Source organism: Melanerpes formicivorus, unplaced genomic scaffold (genome assembly GCF_026170545.1).
Source record: "Melanerpes formicivorus ecotype bairdi unplaced genomic scaffold, bMelFor1.0.p_v2 SCAF_13, whole genome shotgun sequence".
Taxonomy (NCBI): Eukaryota; Metazoa; Chordata; class Aves; order Piciformes; family Picidae; genus Melanerpes; species Melanerpes formicivorus.
In genome coordinates, this window is record NW_027142365.1 from 21,054,248 (window position 1) to 21,074,057 (window position 19,810).

At 49.5% G+C, this 19,810-nt stretch overlaps 1 protein-coding gene across 6 annotated transcripts in view; it reads right to left on the reverse strand.

Annotated features, from left to right (window-relative positions):
• The window catches only part of ST8SIA6 (ST8 alpha-N-acetyl-neuraminide alpha-2,8-sialyltransferase 6), a 92,100-nt gene that overhangs the window by 38,109 nt on the left and 34,181 nt on the right, over positions 1–19,810 (reverse strand). For 3 of the 6 annotated variants that reach the window (XM_068146400.1, XM_068146399.1, XM_068146395.1), the window contains 4 exons: positions 17,878–17,990; positions 16,182–16,274; positions 12,969–13,441; positions 7,937–8,674 (listed from right to left, as the gene is read on the reverse strand). In XM_068146400.1, coding sequence (XP_068002501.1) covers positions 12,973–13,441; positions 16,182–16,274; positions 17,878–17,990 — 675 coding nt within the window. In that variant the 3' untranslated portion in view covers positions 7,937–8,674; positions 12,969–12,972. Of the gene's footprint in view, positions 1–2,098; positions 3,005–7,936; positions 8,675–12,968; positions 13,442–16,181; positions 16,275–17,877; positions 17,991–19,810 lie in introns of those variants that run through there. The other 3 variants (XM_068146398.1, XM_068146397.1, XM_068146396.1) reach the window with 2 other exon arrangements.

A 19,810-nucleotide genomic window follows, 5' to 3' on the forward strand; every position in this document is an offset into this window, starting at 1 on the left:
CATGAGGTCAACCCAAACAGTTCAGGACAAGAGGAACATTGTGCTGATGATGTGGGGAGTCCCCAGCAGGTGCTGTCACCTTAATCATTTCCTTTCTTTTGCTGTATTACACAGGACAGAGGGTTTCAGCCTGACTCAATGTGGTGGTTTAAGCCTTAACTGGGAGTTAAGAGCTCAGATGGGGGCAAGGCTGAGAATCTCTCCGCTGCTCCCCCCTCCTCCCTCCCAACACAGAGGGGAAAAAAAGGGAAAGGAGTTTTCTTCAAACAAAAACAAAACAAAACTATAAATATATATATATCTCAATAACAGGTAAGGTTCACAAGGGCAAGGAACAAGGATGGATGGGAGGGGGACAAAGAAGAATAAGACAAAACCAGTCTCTCTCTGAAGAGGCACAGAGGCAACAGGGAGAAGGATCAGGCCCAACCACGTGCAGAAGAGCAGGAGGGCAGCTGCAGTAGCTCTCATCCAGGAGAGGCAGCAGCCCAAAGGAGAACTCATGACCCCAATGCCTTTCCTTTTATCCCGTAGCTGGGCAGGGAGGGGGCAGTGGAACAGACTCAGTTTCCCAGGGGGAAAACGCCCTGCAGGGAGGGCAAAGCACTGGCAAGCCCTCCCCTCTTTGTTTTCAGAAAGGGCATTGACCCACCACACTCAAGCAGGGCACAATCTCAGACACAGGTGCTCTCTGAGGCCCCTTCCCACCCCAGCCATTCTATGATTCCATGACATCTCACTGCCTTACAAAGGAAGGAGAATAAAAGAGAGAGTAACTGGGCTGAGAACCACTGGCCCCTGTGCAGCTCTGTTCTCTGCAGATGCTTTTGTAGATGCTGGCAGATGCTAGCAGAGGTGTGCTGAGCAAGCAGCAGGTCAGTGAACTGAGAAGTATTCACTGGGAAAGATCTTTTTTAAGTTGTCTTTAATGAACTTGGTGGTGGTGAGCAGCTTATTACAGTGACTGTGATGGGACAGAGAGAAGGGAAGCAATGATCAACCAGCAGAGGTACTTAGGTACCTAGAATTCTTAGTGCCTTCTGTCAGGGGAGGAGTGGATCCCTGCCCACCAGAGCAGCCACCATGCTGCTGGCTTGTAGAAGCCCAGCTCTCCCCTCTGACCAGGGAGGCCTCCAGAGATGTGATCCTCCTGGCTTGCCTCAGGTCTGAGAGGACTGCAGGGCTTGTCCAGCAGCCATCAGAGAATGAACAGCCCCCACTGTACCCCTGTGGTCCCACCTGCATGCTCTCATCCCTCCCTCCACCAGCTTTGCTGGCATGAACCAGCTTTCTCTTTCTGTTGCCATGCAAGGCTCTTGCCAGCTCAGTGTGCCCAAGCAGCTCAGTGCTGGATCAGAGGCAGAGATGGCACAAAGGAAAGGGTACAGTGCAGGAGCAAGGACTGGACTCTGCAGCCACCCATTGCAGCTGGAGTCTCTGCAGAACCACAGCCCAAACTCCAGTTAGGCAATTCCACCATGGTGCCTTCCTTGGGATGCAGACCAAGCCATCTGAAGTATGTTTGACTACGCTGCAAGCATCACAGTGTGTGATTCATAGTTTCATAGTTTCATTCTGGGTTGGAAGGGACCACAAGGATCAGCTAGTTCCAAGCCCCCTGCCATGGGCAGGGACACCCCACACTAGATCAGGCTGGACAGAGCCTCATCCAGCCTGGGCTTAAACACCTCCAGGGTCGGGGCCTCGACCACCTCCCTGGACAACCCATTCCAGGGCTTCACCACTCTCATGGGGAAGAACTTCCTCCTCACCTCCAGCCTCGATCTCCCCACCTCCAGCTTCATTCCATTCCCCCTAGTCCTATCACTGCCTGAGATCCTGAGCAGTCCCTCCACAGCCTTCTTGGAGCCCCCTTCAGATACTGGAAGGCCACAATTAGGTCACCTGGGAGCCTTCTCTTCTCCAGACTGAACAGCCCCAACTCCTTCAGTCTGTCCTCACAGGAGAGGTGCTCCAGCTCTCTGATCATCCTCCTGGCCCTTCTCTGGACACCTTCCAGCACCTCCAGGCCCCTCTTGTAATAGGGGCTCCAGAACTGGACACAGTACTCCAGGTGGGGTCTCCCCAGAGCTGAGCAGAGGGGGAGGATCACCTCCCTCGACCTGCTGGCCACACTTCTCCTGATGCAGCCCAGGATCTGATTGGCTTTGTGGGCTGCAAGTGCACACTGAGAGCTCCTGGTGAGCTTTTTGTCCACCAGCACCCCCAAGTCTCTCAGGGCTACTTTCCAGCCAGTCCCTGCCCAGCCTGGATTTGTGCCTGGGATTGCCTCGACCCAGATGAAGGACCAGCTTACAAACTCCCTACCAGACACCAGCAAAGCCCACCCAGCGCTCCACAGGGGGGCAGAGAAATAGCCCACCCAAGGATCCCACAGGGAGATGCAATGTTAAAGGCTCAGAGGAGAAAAAGGGATAAAAGCAGCCAGACAGGCTTTAATCTGGTGGTGCTGTGAGGCAGTCACGTGCAAGGACGCTGCCAGCCTCTGCAAACGGGCAGGGGAACTATCAGCATGGTGTCAGTGTTTCTATCTTTAGAAAACCATTTAATCTCAACATCCACTCCACAGCATGTGACAGCATTGGAGGCCCACAAACCCTAAAGATGATTATTCCTCATGTGAAGCAGAGGGAACTGTAAGGCCCTTCCTAACCTTTGCCCAAGAATCCTTAATCAAAACCACATTTGGCTCAGTCTTGCTGTTACGACCCTTGCCAAGCGTCATAAACATCCCCAGCCAGGGACAAACCCCATTCATTCATCACTAACCTGGCACAGATGCAAAATAAATGAGAAATAATTTCTTCAGCCACCCAAGCCAATGTCCTTTCCCACGGTGAGTGTGCTTCAGCAAGCCTGGATCGCTCCAGCCGTGCCCTGGCACACCGAGGCGCTGCCAGCAGCCTGCCCGGCCTGTGCGCAAACCAGCACGACCCAGCCACCGAGCACGCAGCAGCAGCAGCTCTAATGAAACTCGGCAGTCCTGTGGAGTGAAGTGGAGGAAACTGTCACCTCAGAATCACTTCATGTCTCAAGCAAGGCCCGAGAATGCGACATTAAAAATAGGTTCTTCATCTAAAGTCTAATGGAGCCTATTTTTGTTCTCTGAGGAGTTCAGAGTGCCTGTAGGAAAGGTTAACCATTCCCCCATGCACTTCTTGTCATTCCTGCTCTCCACACAAATCACTGAGAGCCTTGAGAACACAGAGGATCAGGTCTTCAGGTCAATGGCAAGCTGGAGCTGCTGGAACATTGCTGAAAAGTCTCAGTGTCTGCCCCTGGCACAGACCTTTCCTTCTGCTCTCACTGAGGGCTGAGGAAGCTGGAGGGGGCTAAGGGGAGACCTTCTGGCTCTCTACAACTCCCTGAAAGGAGCTTGGAGCCAGGTGGGGGTTGGTCTCTTCCCTCTAGTAACAAGTGACAGGGTGAGAGGAAATGGCCTCAATTAGGTTGGATATGAGAAGAAACTTCTTCACTGCAAGGCTTCTCACCCATTGGAACAGGCTGCCAGGGAGGTGCTTAAATCCCCATCCCTGGAGGTGTTACAAAGAGGCAGAGGTGTGGTGCTGAGGGCCACAGGTTAGCACCAGCCTTGGCAGAGCTAGAGAATGGTTGGGATGGAAGAGCTGGTTTGTGACTGCCTTCAGGGAAGACTTTTCTTTCTTTCTACTACTTTTTTTTTTGCCAAGCAGACTCTCCCAGGCTGCTGCTTCTTGGCTAAACCTTCCTTGGAATCATTCCAATAACCTCTCCAGTTGCTAACAGACATGTGCCATAGCTACCAGAGCTGCACAGAAACAGCTCAGACAACACAGTACCTGCAGCTCTTTCTGGGCACAGTGAATAAACTGCAATAAAGCTAACAACCACTCTTGAAACAGCTGCTTCTCCCCTGCAGATAAATGCCACTCGCTCCTCTCCACATCTTCTGCTTACACACAACCAGCTTTTGCCACTTTACTCAAGATGAGCAATGAAACCCTTGGCATCACCTCTGTGTATGCATGAAGCACTTGCACTTGCAAGACTCTCTTCATCTCTGAGAGGTGGAAGAACTTTTCCAGGTCAAATCATGAAGCTGCCACACAGGTAAGATCATCTCACTGCACTGCTGCAGTCTGGAATAAGATCCAGTTCTTGCCTGAACACAGCTGGGTCTTTGTCTCTCTGCATGAAATATGCTCTCCTCAGCCTGGGCTGCTGGCCTCAGCCAAAGGACAGCTACATCCCTCTGCACACCTCCCAGCTCCAAGCACTCAGGGAACCGTCATATGAGTGATTTGTGGCACGGGAGAAGCTCTTTTGGGAGCAATTTTGTCCCTGATCTGTAAGTAAGGTGTTGCAGTAGGCAGTCATCCACAGCACTTGTAACAGGGCTGCAGAACCCTCTGCACACCAGCAGCTGTGGCAGTACAGCCAAAGCCCTCCCTGCTCTGCAAAGCTGGGATGGTGGAAGCAGAGAAGCTGGGATAGAGGGAGCCAGGGGGAGACCCTTCCCCCCACCCAGGGCTGTGGGTCAGTAGACTCACATGAGCCCTTCCCCCAGGCCACACGCCCTGCCAGGCACGGTAAGACACATCCCCCATGCCGGGGAATGTCTGGGCAGAGGACAGATTTTAGCTGTTCCTGGCACCCACTTCCATTGTCTGAGCTTTGGAAATGCTCTCCTGGGGCTGTGAGACAAAACTAGAATTGGTTTTGCATAAAACCAGGTCAGTTGTGGAGTGAGCAAGCTCTCCCTTGTGTCTTCCCCCACCACACACTTGGATCAAGCAGCTGGAGCAGTTCAGGGGGATTCCCTGATAAAAAAGGGGAAAAGGAGGGATTCCCATAACAGCCAACAGTGTTGTCAGTGCTTGACACATTCCCAAGTCCCCAGGAAGTTCCTTCCTCTCCTCAGTGGGGTGTGACTGTGACTTTTGGCTGTATCTTTTCCAAATGCAATTCTCAAACACTCTGTGACCATTCCCATTGTGATGGTAACCCCCCCAGCCTGCACAGCCTTTGTGTCCTCTACAGGGAGGTGAAGCCACAGCTATTAATAAATACATAAACATCAGTTCCTCAACTTATTCCCCTTGTTGGTAACAGCAGCCTGTGGTCAGAAGCTGGCATAAATGTCACTGCTGCTGAAGAGAAAATGTGGGGATGTGGTGGTGGACCCACAACAGGTCACAGTAAATCAAACCCTGGGCACCCTTCTGCTCGCCTCTGGCCATCGCCAGCTGGCAGGGCAGCTGCACCCAGCCCCTCAGTGCTGATGTCCTTGCTTCTGCTGAAGCCCTGCTGGTGCTCAGAGAGGGCACTCACGGTGCCATGCCACGCCCCACAGCACCAGCTCCTTTTTCAAAGCCTTATCTTCAAAACCTGACCTTATTGTTGAGCTGTGCAGCCAGGATTCCTGGATGTCTGCCTGGGGAGCAGTGCCATTGGACTCTGCTATTGCTGTCTTGGAAATGGAGCAAGATGCTGAATGTGCCTCGACCAGCAGGCCTGGACCCATAGTGACTGCTTCTAACACTTTCAGGATTATTTATGTGGTTATAAAACTGCTGCACAGTAAGCTTCCAATGCTACACCAATCTAGAAATGCTCTTATTAAGGATCAGTTTAAAAGTATTCAATTCATGTAAGTCAGATTTTGCTGTAGAGATAATCCTCAGTGAGTGCAATATTGAATAGCCTTTAAAAGACCAATGGCAGCCTGGGCTGCACCCAAAGCAGTGTGGCCAGAGATAGAGAGAGGGCATCCTGCCCCTCTGCTCTGCAGAGACCTCACCCACAGGGCTGTGTCCAGCTCTGGAGCCCTCAACACAGGAAGGACCTGGACCTGATGCAGTGGGTCCAGAGGACAGCCATGAAAATGCACAGGGGGTTGGAGCAGCTCTGCTATGGGGACAGGCTGAGGGAGCTTAAAGAATCACAGAATCAACCAGGTTGGAAGAGACCTCCAAGATCATCAAGTCCAACCTATAACCCAACCCTATCTAATCAACTAAACCATGGCACTAAGTGTGTCATCCAGTCTTTTCAGCTGGGGGTGCTCACCCTGGAGAAGAGAAGGCTCCAGGGAGACCTAATAGCAACCTTCCAGTACCTGAAGGGGCTACAAGAAGGCTGCAGAGAGACTGTTTGCAAAGGCCTGCAGGGACAGAACCAGGGGCAATGGCTTCAGACTAGAGCAGAGCAGATTTACATTACAGGATCACAGGATGTTCGGGGTTGGAAGGGAACTTCAAAGATCATTGAGTCCAACCCCCCTGCCAGAGCAGGACCATGAAATCTAGTGCAGGTCACACAGGAACACATCCAGATGGGTTTTGAAAGTCTCCAAGAAGACTACTCCACAACCTCTCTGAGGAGCCTGTTCCAGTGCTCTGTCACCCTCACAGTGAAGAAGTTCCTCCTCATGTTGAGGTGGAACCTCCTGTGCTGGAGTTTATATCCCCTTGCCATATCCCAGGGTACACCTGAGCAGAGCCTGTCCCTGTGCCCTGCCTCTTGACACTCAGCCCTCCAATATTTATAAACATTTATTAGATCCCTCTCAGTCTTCTCCTCTCAGACTGAACAGCCCCAGGGCTCTCAGCCTCTCCTCATCAGGCAGTGCTCAGACCCTTCATCATCCTTGTAGTCCTTCCTGGGACTCTCTCCAGCAGATCCCTGTCCCTCTTGAACTGGGGAGCCCAGAACTGGAAGCCATATTCCAGGTGTGGTCGAACCAGGGCAGAGTAGAGGGGAAGGATCTGCAGGACACACTCCTCTGAATGCACCTCAGGGTCCCACTGGCCTTCTTGGAGACAATGTCAAAAGCCTTACTAAGGTCAAGGTAGCCTGCATCCACTGCTCTGCCTGCATCTCCCCATTCACTTACATCACAGAGTGCTGTCAGATTAGCCAAGCAGGATTTCCCCTGGGTGAATCCATGCTGACTGCTCCTGATCATCATCTTCTCTTCCCAGTGCCTAGAGATGAGCTTCAGAATGAGCTGCTCCACCATTTTCCCAGGGATGGAGGTGAGGCTCACTGGTCTGTAGTCTTCTGGAACCACTTCCATGTTAGGAAAAAGTTCTGCAGCAGGAGGGTGGTGGAACACTGGCACAGGTTGCCCAGGGAGGTGGTTGAGGCTCCATCCCAGGAGTTACTCAAGGTGAGGCTGGAGAGGGCTCTGGGCAACCTGATCCAGTGGAAGATGTCCCTGCTGACTGCAGGGGGTTGGACTGGATGAGCTTTGGAGGTCCCTTCCAACCCAGAGCATTCTGTGGTTCTATGACCAGCTGCTTGGAGATTCAATGCTATAGTGGCACAAGGAGTTTTAGTGAACAAAACACCTGACAGCATCTGACCATAAAACAAGGAGCAGGACACTCTATCTTTGAACAGCCATGCCATAGACTCAAGAAAGCCACTGCAACTCTGCTTTTAACAGCACAAATTTGTTGTTTGTTTTTTTCCCTGCAGTGAAACATCTCAGCAATAACACAAGCAGCAGCCTTGGCCAGGGCAACACCTGCTTGTCACAGCCCATGGAAACCTTGATGTGGTTCTTTCAGCTGGGCTGATGTTTCGGTTTCTCCTGTTGCAGGATGCTGCTCTCCAGGCATTCCTGGACCATATGGAACCTTAAAACACAAGAACTGCATGGGTTTTAAATGAAGTGACTGCAGGGGCTTTGCCATGTGTCCTGGCACAGGAACAGAGCTTGGTGTCGAGTGTAAGAGGAGCGTTCTTCTCACAGTGCCTCGTGCAGCTCCTTCTCTGCAGTCACGCTGATGGGAGCTATTCCAGGTGGAGAGGAAATAACAGGGTTGGTAGCTATCAGCTCTCTAAGGACTGGCCCATCTGTGTCAGTCAAGATACTGAGCTGGGACTGCAGGAATGTGAGCAAAGTCATACCTGACCAGGACGCAGGGGATTGCAGCATGGAACCTACTTTATTGTCCTCGTTTGGAGCTGAACTGGATCTTTGACAGGAGCACAAGCAAGAAAAGGGGGTTTAAAAACAGTTATACAGCTCTGGTCCTTCAAACACTTGTCCACAAAATCAACATCATTCACATGAACCATCCCATTAAATCCACAGCATTGACTGCTGCCCACAAAATGAGACTCCATAAACCACTTGGCTATCTCAAACCTGAGCAATTAGCTCAGCTGTGCACCCTGGGAGACACTAATGCCATGGGTCTGAATCCATTACTTCTGCGTTGCTCTTCCCATCTCCTTTCTCATGCAGACAAATCCAGGGCTTCAGCTCTCAGCTGAGAATGTCCAGTGCCACTGAGGCTCCTGCCACAGAGACCTTGCCTCCTTACATGACACAGAGACCTTACTTCAAAACATTGCAGTGACCCTTTAAGAAGATGAACGCCACATACTGCCACCACCCTGAGGCTGTGCTTTGCTGCAATTAAACTGATCAGCACTTCCAGAATTTTCCAAATAAAGGCTACTTTAGGTTTTGAGAAGTGGTTGCTCCAAGCTCAGTAATGTAGCAGTCACTCTGGAAAAAACCCACCAGTTCCTTTTCTCCCCAAGTGTAAAAGATTTCTCTGCTGTGCCAATGCAGTTTCATGCTCACAGAACCACACCAGCTCACATCTAACACTGCACTGCTAAGACACACACAGGTTGTCTCCTTAGGATCACCACCCTGGAATTAAAACAACAGAACAAGTTATTGATGGTTCTTGTATAGTAGACAAACCAATTCTTACATTCCAAACAAGCCAATAGCTTTGCTTCTGCTGTCTGCATTTCCATCCTGCTCCAGCCTGGGAGTCTGTGACATTTGTTACACAGCAGCACAGGCTCACAGAACTCTCCTGGGGCAGCTGGGCTGCTTCTGCCTGATCCAGCTTGGGCATCTGCTCTGGCTACAGGAGGACATTTGAATACCCCCAGAACTGCTCACACCTACCCCACCTGCACCACCCTCCTCAGCCTTCCTAAGATGAGGTTGGCTCTAACCAGTAGCTTCAGGGGACATTTTCACACTAAATGGTATGATCTCAATCAGATTTTGAAATGATTCTTCCTTCAACAGGCTAGTTCTGCTGTGGGAAACCCTGCCCCTTCTACACCTCCAAATACTTTTTCATCTGGTTTGAAATCTATCAAATTCTAATTTCTTTTAATCTGTATTGTTCTGTTCTGGTTGGTTTTAACTAAACCAGGATGAGTGTATCTCCACTTGCTTTGTTATTGCCACTGTTCTTAATGCTTCAACTGAGTGAGTGGCTGAACACAGGAGCAGAGTGGCTGCTTAAGAGCTGTGTCGCTGCCTAAGAGCTGTGCTGCGTGTGTACCACAGCACAAGGTCCTTCCCTCCATGCTGTATGCACCTGGCAACTTCATGCTGGCTAACATCTGCCCAGCTGCAGGGTGGGCTGGAATGTGGCTGCCTGGCAGGAAGGCAGAGGTGTCCCTGCTTTCCGAACGCGGCACCGTTTCTCTCAAGGTAACTGGAAGTGACTTTCTGGGCAGTTCGTATTTCTCTACCTATGCTGAGGCACCAGAATCATCAAGAATTTCCCGTAGAACTGAAGCTTGTATCAGTGTCCTACTGTTACAGAAGGGTTGTTTGTAATTGGTATATTTCTAACAAGGTCACTGACACCATTATTTGGCACTTATAAGAACTGCAACAACCTGGAACCATTCCAGGTCAGGTTGTTTGGGGCTCTGAGCAACCTGCTTTAGCTGAGGATGTCCCTGCTGCCTGCAGGGGGGTTGGACTAGATGCTTTTAAAGGTCCCTTCCAAGCCAAACCATCCCATGATTCCAAAACTTTCAAGATTAAAAGAAAAAGATCACATGCTGACAGGGCTTGAATCAGAATGATCCTCTTTAAGATGAAGTGTAGAGGAAGAGAGCAGGCAGCCCCTTGCTTTCCAGCTCCAGGGCTGTCCTGCTCCTCTCTGTGTCAGAACTAGATGGCTTGTACCCAGCTGGCTGGAATTCCAAGGCCCAGCCCCAGTTATTCCTTTCCAGGTGAGATACACCCACGGTCAGTCAAAGGTTCAGCAGTCCTCACCCCCACCAAAACATCTCTTACCATGCTCTCCTCCTCCAGCCCTCCTGTTCAGACCACTGAGCACTGCTGTCCTCCCCAGGCTCAGGGACCCTCCCTTTCATTCGTTCTGTGTGTGTTTCCTGCCAGCTGGCTCCTCTGAGCAGCTGCTGAATGTGCTGTGCCACATGTCTAAGCACCATGCTCCCATCTTGCCTGCTGCCTCTTTCTAGCCAACACAAACCCTGATGTATTCTTGGTCAGAGAGTTTGTATTTGAACCAGGCTCCTGGGCAATCAAACTGCTGGCTGTCTGATTCATTTACCTTCTGACAACTTTTCTAATGAGGCTTTTTCTGTCTGATTTCAAATATCAGGATATTTCCCCTCCTTGAACCTATGTTTACTCAAAGCCCTTCAGGCTTATTAGGCTAAACCAATGAACAAGCAAGGCTCCCCTCAGCTGCAGGGCCATGGAAAGCTATTCAATAATTGAACACAAACCAGGAAAGATCATCATTTTAATTACATTTCAAGATTCTGCTGATGTCTCATTTTCCATTCGAACATCTGTGACATGTATGCATCTGCTTTAGCAAAGACACATGTATGTCTGCTGAGCATAACCACAACGGTGCAGGAGCAGGTATGAAGGCAGATGGTGCTCAGCACCAGCTCTGAGGGCTCTCCTGTCTAACACAGAAGGTTCACCTTTATGATGGCAAGGACAAGGCTCAGGAGCAATGTGTCCCAAAGGATTCACTGGGACGCAGTTATGCTCTCCCTAGACTGTTCCAAAGCTTGTAACCTGCAGGGCAGCTCCCTTCACTTCTCACTGACTGCAGCAAACTTCTGTGTCCCAGGACTGTGTGAGGGAAGTTTTACCTGAGACCTCTAATGGTAAGGAACCTCTAGCTAACCATTAAGCAGGAAGAGTGGAGGGAAGAGTGCAGAGAACATGAAAGGGAAATTGAAAAGAGAAAGGAGATTGCTCATTCAGCTCTTCAGCAGAGCTTTCCAGCTGGCTCTGCTGGTTGATACCAGGATCAGGATGGAAGCTTCAGCTGAAAGCATTTCATTTCCTTAGTTTGAAAGGGCTAACTTCTCTCTTTGCAAACAGCAGTGTGAGTTAGGGCAGCACAACTCATCCTTCTGCTTGTTTTTCACTCTGCTTATTTTGCACACGTTTCTGCAGGAGGGATTTCAGTATGTCAGGCATGGGCAGCATTTAATTAACCCCTACAGCTAGCTGCTTAAACACTGCTGTGGCTTCTCCCTGCTTCTCTCTGCTTCTCTCGACTAAATATTCATGAAGAGCTGCCTTGCGTGTTCTCAGCTGCTGCACTTACCACTATTCAAAGGACATGGGCTGTCTCCAAGCATTTGCATTACAGGGGAAATAAATCCAGCAGAAGCTGCAGGGTATAAACACCTTAGCCATTAAAATAAATCTATGGTGTATTTCCTACCCCTTCCAATACGCTGGAGCTTTGTACGAGCAAGAAGGCAGATGCTGCCCACATAGAGCTGTATACAGGCACACCTCAGCCTAGGCAATCTCCTGCCATGGACTAGGAGAACATCACTAGATGGCTTCTAGGTCCCTCCTCATACATTTGATATTATTCCATTAATATCTGTGAGAACAGTTTCTTCTTTTTCTTCAAACAAACTGAAGCTGAACAAACCTTTGCCTTCTTGGTACAAGCAATTTCCTAGCTTAAAACTCAGCAGGCTCTGATGACAACCCAAGTGTGAATGTTTCTTTGATAGCATGCTTGCTAAATAACCATCAAAAGCTGTCTTCTGGATCCATTTCAGAATACAGCCAGAAGAAAAGCCTTAGCTTTCTACATTTCAAACCTCTGGCTTGAACAAGAGGATGCTGTTTGAGTTTATTTAACTTGAGTAGCACAGTCAAGAGACTCCATCAGCCCAATTACAGCATGTTGTACACAATGGTAGCTCTACTGTACACTCCACTTAGATTAACTTGCACCCCCTGGGAAAATAAGAGTTCTGTGGAAGGTAAATCCGACACCACCACTGTGACAGGGGAATTTCTGAGTCAGCTTAAAAGATAAAGAGGTATTGATACACATTGGTCCTATTTTGCCAACAGGGCAAACCAAGGTTGGAAGCATGCAGACAAACCTTTCCAAAGTCAACTATAATCTGTCAAGGGTAAACCAGCCCAAGGCCAGAGGCCAGACTCTGTGCTGCACATCTCTGAGACTGAACAGAAGGTGGAGGTCCAAGGGTGATGGGACAGTTAGCAAGGACAGCACAACACTTCATCCTGCATTTGTAACTTCCAGATTCTGAGCTGCCTCAAGGTAAAATGCTCAGCAAGATATGCTGCAGTGTGCAGCATAGAATCATAGAGGTAGCCAACAAAGCACCAGAATGTAGCTTCCTCACTGCTGTGCACAGGCTGCTGTGCAGCCTGGGGCTGTGGGGGCACGCTGCTCTAAACCCAGCTTTTCCAGCAAGAAAGAATGAGGCTGCAGGGCATGCTACCCCCATCTTCATCCTTCCTTTGGCCTCTGTGTGCATCTGGAAAGGTTCTGCCAGGATTAGATGTCTTCTCATTTTGGTAAAATAATTCACAAAGGAGGCTAGGTCATGGGACACAAACCAAAGGTGAGTTGGTAGAGACACATCTCTGAGACAAGGAGACTGCCTAGGAATCATGGTGGCAGTGTGTGTTCAGCTATGCTCCCCAGCTACAGCTCACCATCACAACACCTCTCTCAGCTCTGTGGCACGCAGTCAGCAAACTGCCCCTTCTCACATATTTATGAGCACAGCTTTCACTGAGGCTAAGGTAGCAATGTCCCTCTAAGGAAGAATAGGCCCACACTGTTTGCAAAGCAAGTTTCCCTTCCACACATCACTGAAATAAAGATGTCTGATGTGGCAAGAATGGGACCTACCTGTTTAGTCTGATTCACATTTACCAATCTGCAGCTTCAAAATGCCTTTGCCATGAAGCTGAAGGATCTGGTTGTACTCTTTGGGCATTGCATGGAACCCTGGTTTAGGCAGCTGGTTGTCATAGTAGTGGTGGCTGATGGGCATCTTCTCCGTGGATTTGGAGAAAGGCCAAAAGCCATAGAGCTTCACATCCTCACACAGCTCAAGGGCAGCACTGGTGATCATGAAGCCAGATGACAACCGGTACGCTTTCACACCCTTAGTTCTCCAGAACTGGGCAAGGCTTTTCAGATAGGTGGGGTGAAAAAATATTGCCCTTTGTGCTGCTTTGAACTCCTGCAGAGTGTGATACACTTTAAAAGAAGTGGCTGTGTTGCTTCTGAAGGAAAATGCTGGCAGCAAGAGGAAAGCATCTCCATAGACTGCAATATTCTCCAGGAAGTCTGTCTTCTTCTCATTGAGTTTGTTGTACCTGCAAAGTGCAACATTTTAGGAGAAGAGTGAATGGAAAGTATGATTGAGAGAACTATTGCACAGCTGAGTCAGAGCTCTGCTGCACCACTTCAGTACATCCACACTGCAGACTGACACCAGCCTGTTGCACATTGGCATTGTGCACTCACAAACATCTGCCTTTCTTTTTGTACAGTAAGAATGCACTTCAGAGGCTTGAACTGGCAATGTGGCAGCTACTGAAGCAGATCAGATTCACTGCTAAGGAGACCTGGACATGCTACAGAACTGAGTGATTCAACACATTTCAAAAGAGAATGCAAAATAATCATCATCATCCTGCCTACACATGCACTGTGATACTGAGTGTGTGAGATGTGTATCAATAGGTTACACAGCAGCTCCCCTTCAAACCCTGTGTGGAGACAGCAGAATGCATGTGAGCAGTCTTAGTGTGCTAGAGCAGTGTGTGTCCAGGTTTTGCAGGGTTCTAGCTGCTTTCCACACACTTTTAAACCAGCTGAAAATGCAGGCATGTCTGTTTATCTCCTTTGACTGCCCATGGGGATCTGTACAGACTTCAGAGAGCTAACATCATGAATTCAGAGCATTTATCCTCAGATGCTTTGGTTCCCCCACACCTAGCACAGACACTTAGTTCTCACCACTGCACAATTGTGTGCTCCCATACATTGAATAATGAACTTCCAGAGTGGTACAAGACACAGGGGAGTCACACAACTTGTTTCGTCCACAGATCTGAGCTGTCTGAACCACCCAAACATATGGCACACACCCACCTTGGGACTGGCCCTCTTTCATGGGTAGCTGTCTATCCTAGGAGGCTGTTTTAGCATTTTAGGGGCTACCAGAGCCCACTTTTCACAAATGGCTCCAGCAGAAAATGGGAAACTTAGCTTTGCTTCTCTCCACAACCTGAGAAGCATCAAACCCACTTCTCATGCAGCACATCAAGACAGAGGAGTGCAGCCACTGCCATTTCCATTCCAAGCCCTCAGGAAGGTGTTACCTGTTACCTCTTGCACAAAAGAACTCATGCAAGGAGTGATACACCTCTTCTCAGCCTGCAGGGCTTAAACTTACAGCTCCTGCTTCCCAGAAAAGTGCCATTACCACCAGACTGATACAAAATGAATGAGAGACCCTAACCCTCCTGTTGACCCTCTGCATGCAAGAGTCTCACAGCCAAGACCAGCAAGACCAGCCTGAGCCTAAGCCTAGGAAGAGTGGCTGAAGGGTGAACTTCTGGCCTCTACTCCAAGAGTTTTCTCTGTTTCTACTCAGTGTTAAGTATATAAAGAACCTTCAGGACAGAATTCAGATCTCTGCTCTTCCTCTGCTAGAAACCTGAACATCTCAGTCTCATCTTGTGTCCCTTTCCAGCCCTGCCACTGTCAGGTGCACGGTAGCTCAGCTCCCCTGGTACCTCTTTTCTCCAAGAGACTTCACCTACTCTGTACACTGGACAGTTCAAAAGCTGATTAAGTTTAGCAATACTACCATCAGACTAGCCCAGGATCCAAACTCAGACAGAGGAGTCACAGTGAATAAAGTCAGGACAGCTCTTCTGAGAGAGAAGCAAAGTCAGTTCTGGTAAACGCTGCCGAGTTGCTTCAAAAACATTTCAGTGCTTTCTGGATATTTAAACAACTAATTTATCTCAGTTCCAAAGCCCTCTCGTAGTCTCATTTCACCCTCACACAGGTTTAGCTCCTATTCCCTTCAGTGTAACTCCTGTTAACCCTGGGGTGGCTTAATTGGGCTAACAAACAAGCGCAGCTTTGGCACAACGCCTTGATCAAGCCCAGGCAAATCAGGTAGCAGGGCAGTAGCCACCAAGGATGCTGAGGCCCTGGACAAAGGTTTCCTTCCTCATATTCTTGTGCAGACCCACCAAGAGCTAAATCTATTTTTGTAGAAGCAATAATTCATCTTCATTTAAACCAAAAAGGACTGGGCAAGCATCAGGGAGTTAGTACTCACTGCAAAAAATCCAGCTCTAGCCTTGAATCAGTGACCAATGCCTGAGCCACTTCCGTGCTCACTGCACTCTCTCCTTCTTGCTTTGAAGGAAAAAACACCCAAACCCAAAACTTTGTCTGATGTTGTGCCTTTGACAAATACAAATGTGACAGACAGCAAGAGACAGTAAGATCCGTGTGCAAGAAACAAGATACCACCACAGCCCTTTTCCTAGCTAAGCCCCAGCTTTGCTGAGAACAAAGTGTGAGCTACTTCCATCCTGTCCTGTGGATTGCAGACCTGTGGCCTCCATTCAAGAAACAACCTTCACCCAAACGGCCTCAGCTCCAGCCTAACCCTGCTCTCCCTCAGCTTCAAACCATTCCCCCTTGTCCTGCCTCTAAACACCTTCAGGAGAAGTCCCTCGGCAGCCTTCCTGGATGATCCCTTCAGATACTGGAAGGCAGTCAGAAGGTCACACCAAAGTCTTGATGATCTCTGAGGTCTCTTCCAACCTTGGTGATTCTGTGAGTCTGTGACTCTCCTCTTCTCCAGGCTGAACACCCCAGCTCCTTCATCCTGTCCTCACAGCAGAGGAGCTCCAGCCCAGGTTCCCATTAAGACTGGTACATATTTTACAGAGGAGCTATGGCTTAATGGAGTGATCTGCATGCTCTGCTCCCTGTGCTGGGATCCCAATGGATTCCCAACAAAATCTGAGCGATGTCAAATGACTCCCCACTCCTGCACAGCCATAGGTCTGCAGTGGTACTTACTTCTGAGCTATGATACTTGGATTAACAGTCACGAGGCTTGTTTTATTGCCAACATCCTTGCTGATGCTTCCTGTGGTTGGGGGGAGGTTACACCTGCAATGGAGAAACATTCAGCTGAGCAGCCGTGCAGCACAAATGCTTTCTGGCTATTGTTTGCAAACCCCTCTCTTGGCACTGACACTTCCACATCAGCTCCCAGGGATCCACAACCACTTCATAAATACTAAATAAAGTTTACAGCACTTCTGTAATCTGCCGTGCAGGTGGTTAAAACAGGGCCCAGAGAGCTCGCTTTCATAACTCAGCTGACAAAGCAGAAGCAAGGAGCCAGTCTCTGGATGCCCTGTGTGAGCTGCTAGGAGCCCCTGCCCCTCTTGCCCAGGCAATGACTTTCTGCCCCAAGTCTTAGCTCTTACAAGGGCACAACTTGCCCAGGCAGTGCTTCCTCTGACAGGCAAAGAAAGCATTTCTTCAAGTCAGTCACTCACTAAGTTTAGCATCTCAGTGTGCAGAGTTCCCATTTGGTTATCTAACTGGAAACAGCAACAAAAGATCAGCCCAGTGTTAGTGAGAGGTGGGAAAGCAAACAGAATCCAGTGACCGGACATCACTGAGAGGAGAACCTTGACTCTCTTCCCTTGCAGGAACCACAAAGTGTGGCTCATGTACTGAAAAGTCCAAATGACACTCTGAGCACACCTGGTTTTCTCCACCATCTATAGAGGGAGCTGAAAAAACAACTTCAGTGAGGTGTCTGGTTGTCTGGATGGGAGGCAAACATCGTGGCAGGTCAAGAACTGCCTTAGTTAATCACTCCAAGGCTGCAGAAGCTCTTTGTTAAGGTAAACATGTGACATTTAACAAGAGTGTTTCTTCTTTCAGTCTCAGGGGTTTCCTTTATTCTCTTCTCTTGATTAAAAACCAACCAAACAAAAAGAAGTTCCTTCTAAAGGACGTTAAGGGAACAGAAATGTCAGGGTCTTGGACACTCATGTCTCACATCACTGACAGAGTCTTTGTGCCCTGGGTTCAGCCAGGATAGGGTGGGTTGTTTTGGTAAGATCTCACCTGCAGTGCTGTGTCCATCGATGGGACCCCCAACACAAGAGAGACATGGACCTGATGGATTGGGTCCAGAGGAGGCCAGAAAGATGATCAGAGAGCTGGAGAACCTCTGCTGTGGGGACAAGCTGGGAGAGTTGGGGCTGCTCAGCCTGGAGAAGAGAAGGCTCCAGGGAGACCTTAGAGCAGCCTTCCAGTACCTGAAGGGGACCTACAGGCAGGCTGGGCAGGGACTGTTCAGAAGGGCTATGGGGATAGGACAAGGGGCAATGGTTTGAAACTGGATCAGGGCAGGGTTAAGTTGGACATCAGGAGGAAGTTCTGCACAGGGAGGGTGGTGAGACACTGGAACAGGCTGCCCAGGGCTGGGGTTGAGGCCCCATCCCTGGAGACATTCAAGATCAGACTGGATGTGTTCCCGGGCAGCCTGCTCTAGCTGGAGATGTCCCTGCTGCCTGCAAGAGTGTTGGACAAGATGGCCTTAGAGGGTCTCTTCCAACCCAATGCAATCTGTGAATCTGAATTTTCTTCACAAGAAGCTGGGAGCAGCCCCTGCCAGGACAGCCAGCTGGGCCAGCCCGTGGGGTGTTGCACACCCACTGCACACACTTCAGGGAGAGGAAGCAGCTCTCACCTGAACACAAAGTCGGAGCGATCGATCTCCGCTCCACAGCTGGAATTCTTCAGAATGCCTCCATTTCCAACCACAGCACAGGTCTTGAAGGGATGCACTGAAAGAGGAGAGGACTGCAAACAAACACAGACACACAGCCAGAGCCTTAGAAGTGGTTTGATTGTTTCATTGTGTCTTTAGTCAACCGGCCTTGCAGGTTTAACCCAGTAAATCCCAGCAAAAGCATTCACCACCTAGCAGACATTGTTGCCAGGCCTGGACAGCTAAGAGGCAAAACCAGGTACCAGCAGACTGAGAAGTGCTCCTCCTGTCAGCAGGACTTTAAGAGAACACCACTGGATTGTTGAGACTGAATGAGGTTCTTTTAAATACACAAAAATTATCTAGTAGTGGACTGAACCCTTGACAAGCTGAGGAGCTGCCTGGTACTGAAGGCAGTTTCTGTGCACTCATGTTCCCTTGCACTGCAGCAGACCAGAGGCTGTCATTGACTTATCAGCTAAGAGAAGGTAACTGCTGGAATGCTCCTTGCCTGGTCACCACACACACTGGGTGGAAAGGAACGAATTCTGACCCTTTGCTCTGCTCTGCTGAGAACCCACCTCCAATATTGCCTCCAGTTCTGGTATCCCCAGCAGAAGGAGGACACAGAGCTGATGGAGTGAGTCCAGAGGAGGCCACCAAGATGATCCAAGGGCTGGAGCAGCTCTGCTACAAGGACAGGCTGAGGGAGCTGGGGGTGTGCAGCCTGGAGAAGACTCCAGGAGGATCTTAGAGCTGCCTGCCAGTACTTGAAAGATCTTACAGGAAGGCTGCAGAGGGACTTTTCCTGAGGGTATCTAGAGACAGGACAAGGGGCAATGGTTTGTAGCTGAGGGAGAGTAGGGTTAGAGTGGAGCTGAGGAAGAAGCTCTTCAGTACCAGGGTACTGAGACAGGTTGCTGTGATGTGTTTTGCCCATCCTGAAAGCAGGGTGGGGAGGGCTTGTGAGAGACTTGCCCTCCCCAGAGCAGGGTTTTCCCCCTGGGAAACTGAGTTAGTCTGTTCCACTCCCCCTCCCTGTCCAGCAAGCCTATAAAAAGGAAGACACTACAGCCATTTGGTCTCTTTTGCTCCTGCCTTGCCTGGATGAGAGGACTGAGTCACTGCTGGCTTCCTGCTTCTCTGCCATGTGGTCAGGCCTGGTCTTTTCTCCCTGCTGCATCTTCAAAGGACTGTTGGTTTTGTATAGATATATATATGGATGTATATATATTCTCCCTATCCTTACCCTTGTGAACCCTTCCTGTTATATATATATATATATATATATATATATATACATACACACACTGTTTAAAGAAAATTTTACCTATCTACTTCCAAACCAGCTCCAAATTATTTCTTGGTAGATTTACCTCCTCCTTTATTTTCCTTATCCCCCTTTCTTTCTTTTTTTTTTTTTTTTTTTTTTTTTTGTTGTTTTTCTTTGTTAGAGGAGGGGGAGGAGGAAGCAGGGGAGGGATTCTCAGTCTTGCTCCCCATCTGAGCTCTTAAATCCCAGTTAAGGCTCAAACTACCACAATTGCCCAGGGAGGCTGTGGATGCCTCCTGCCTACAGGTGCACAAGGCCAGGCTGGATGAGGCCTTGAGCAGCTGAGTCTAGTTGAGAGGTGTCCCTGACCATGCTGGGGAGGTTGAAGGAGATGAGCTCTGAGCTCCTTTCCAACCTGAGCCATTCTGTGATTCTATGAATTCAGGGGAAGCTGAGTGTGCCATAAAGGATAATCACATGCCCTGGCATCACTGCTGGTGAGTGCAGTGCCAGGCTGCAGAGGTTACTGTAAGTGGCTGCTGGGCTCTCTACTCCTCCTCTTGACAGAGACTTGTCCTGCAGTGGGACACTGAGTGGAGCTCACTTGTGACCAGCATGGATCCCCACCTACTAAATCAA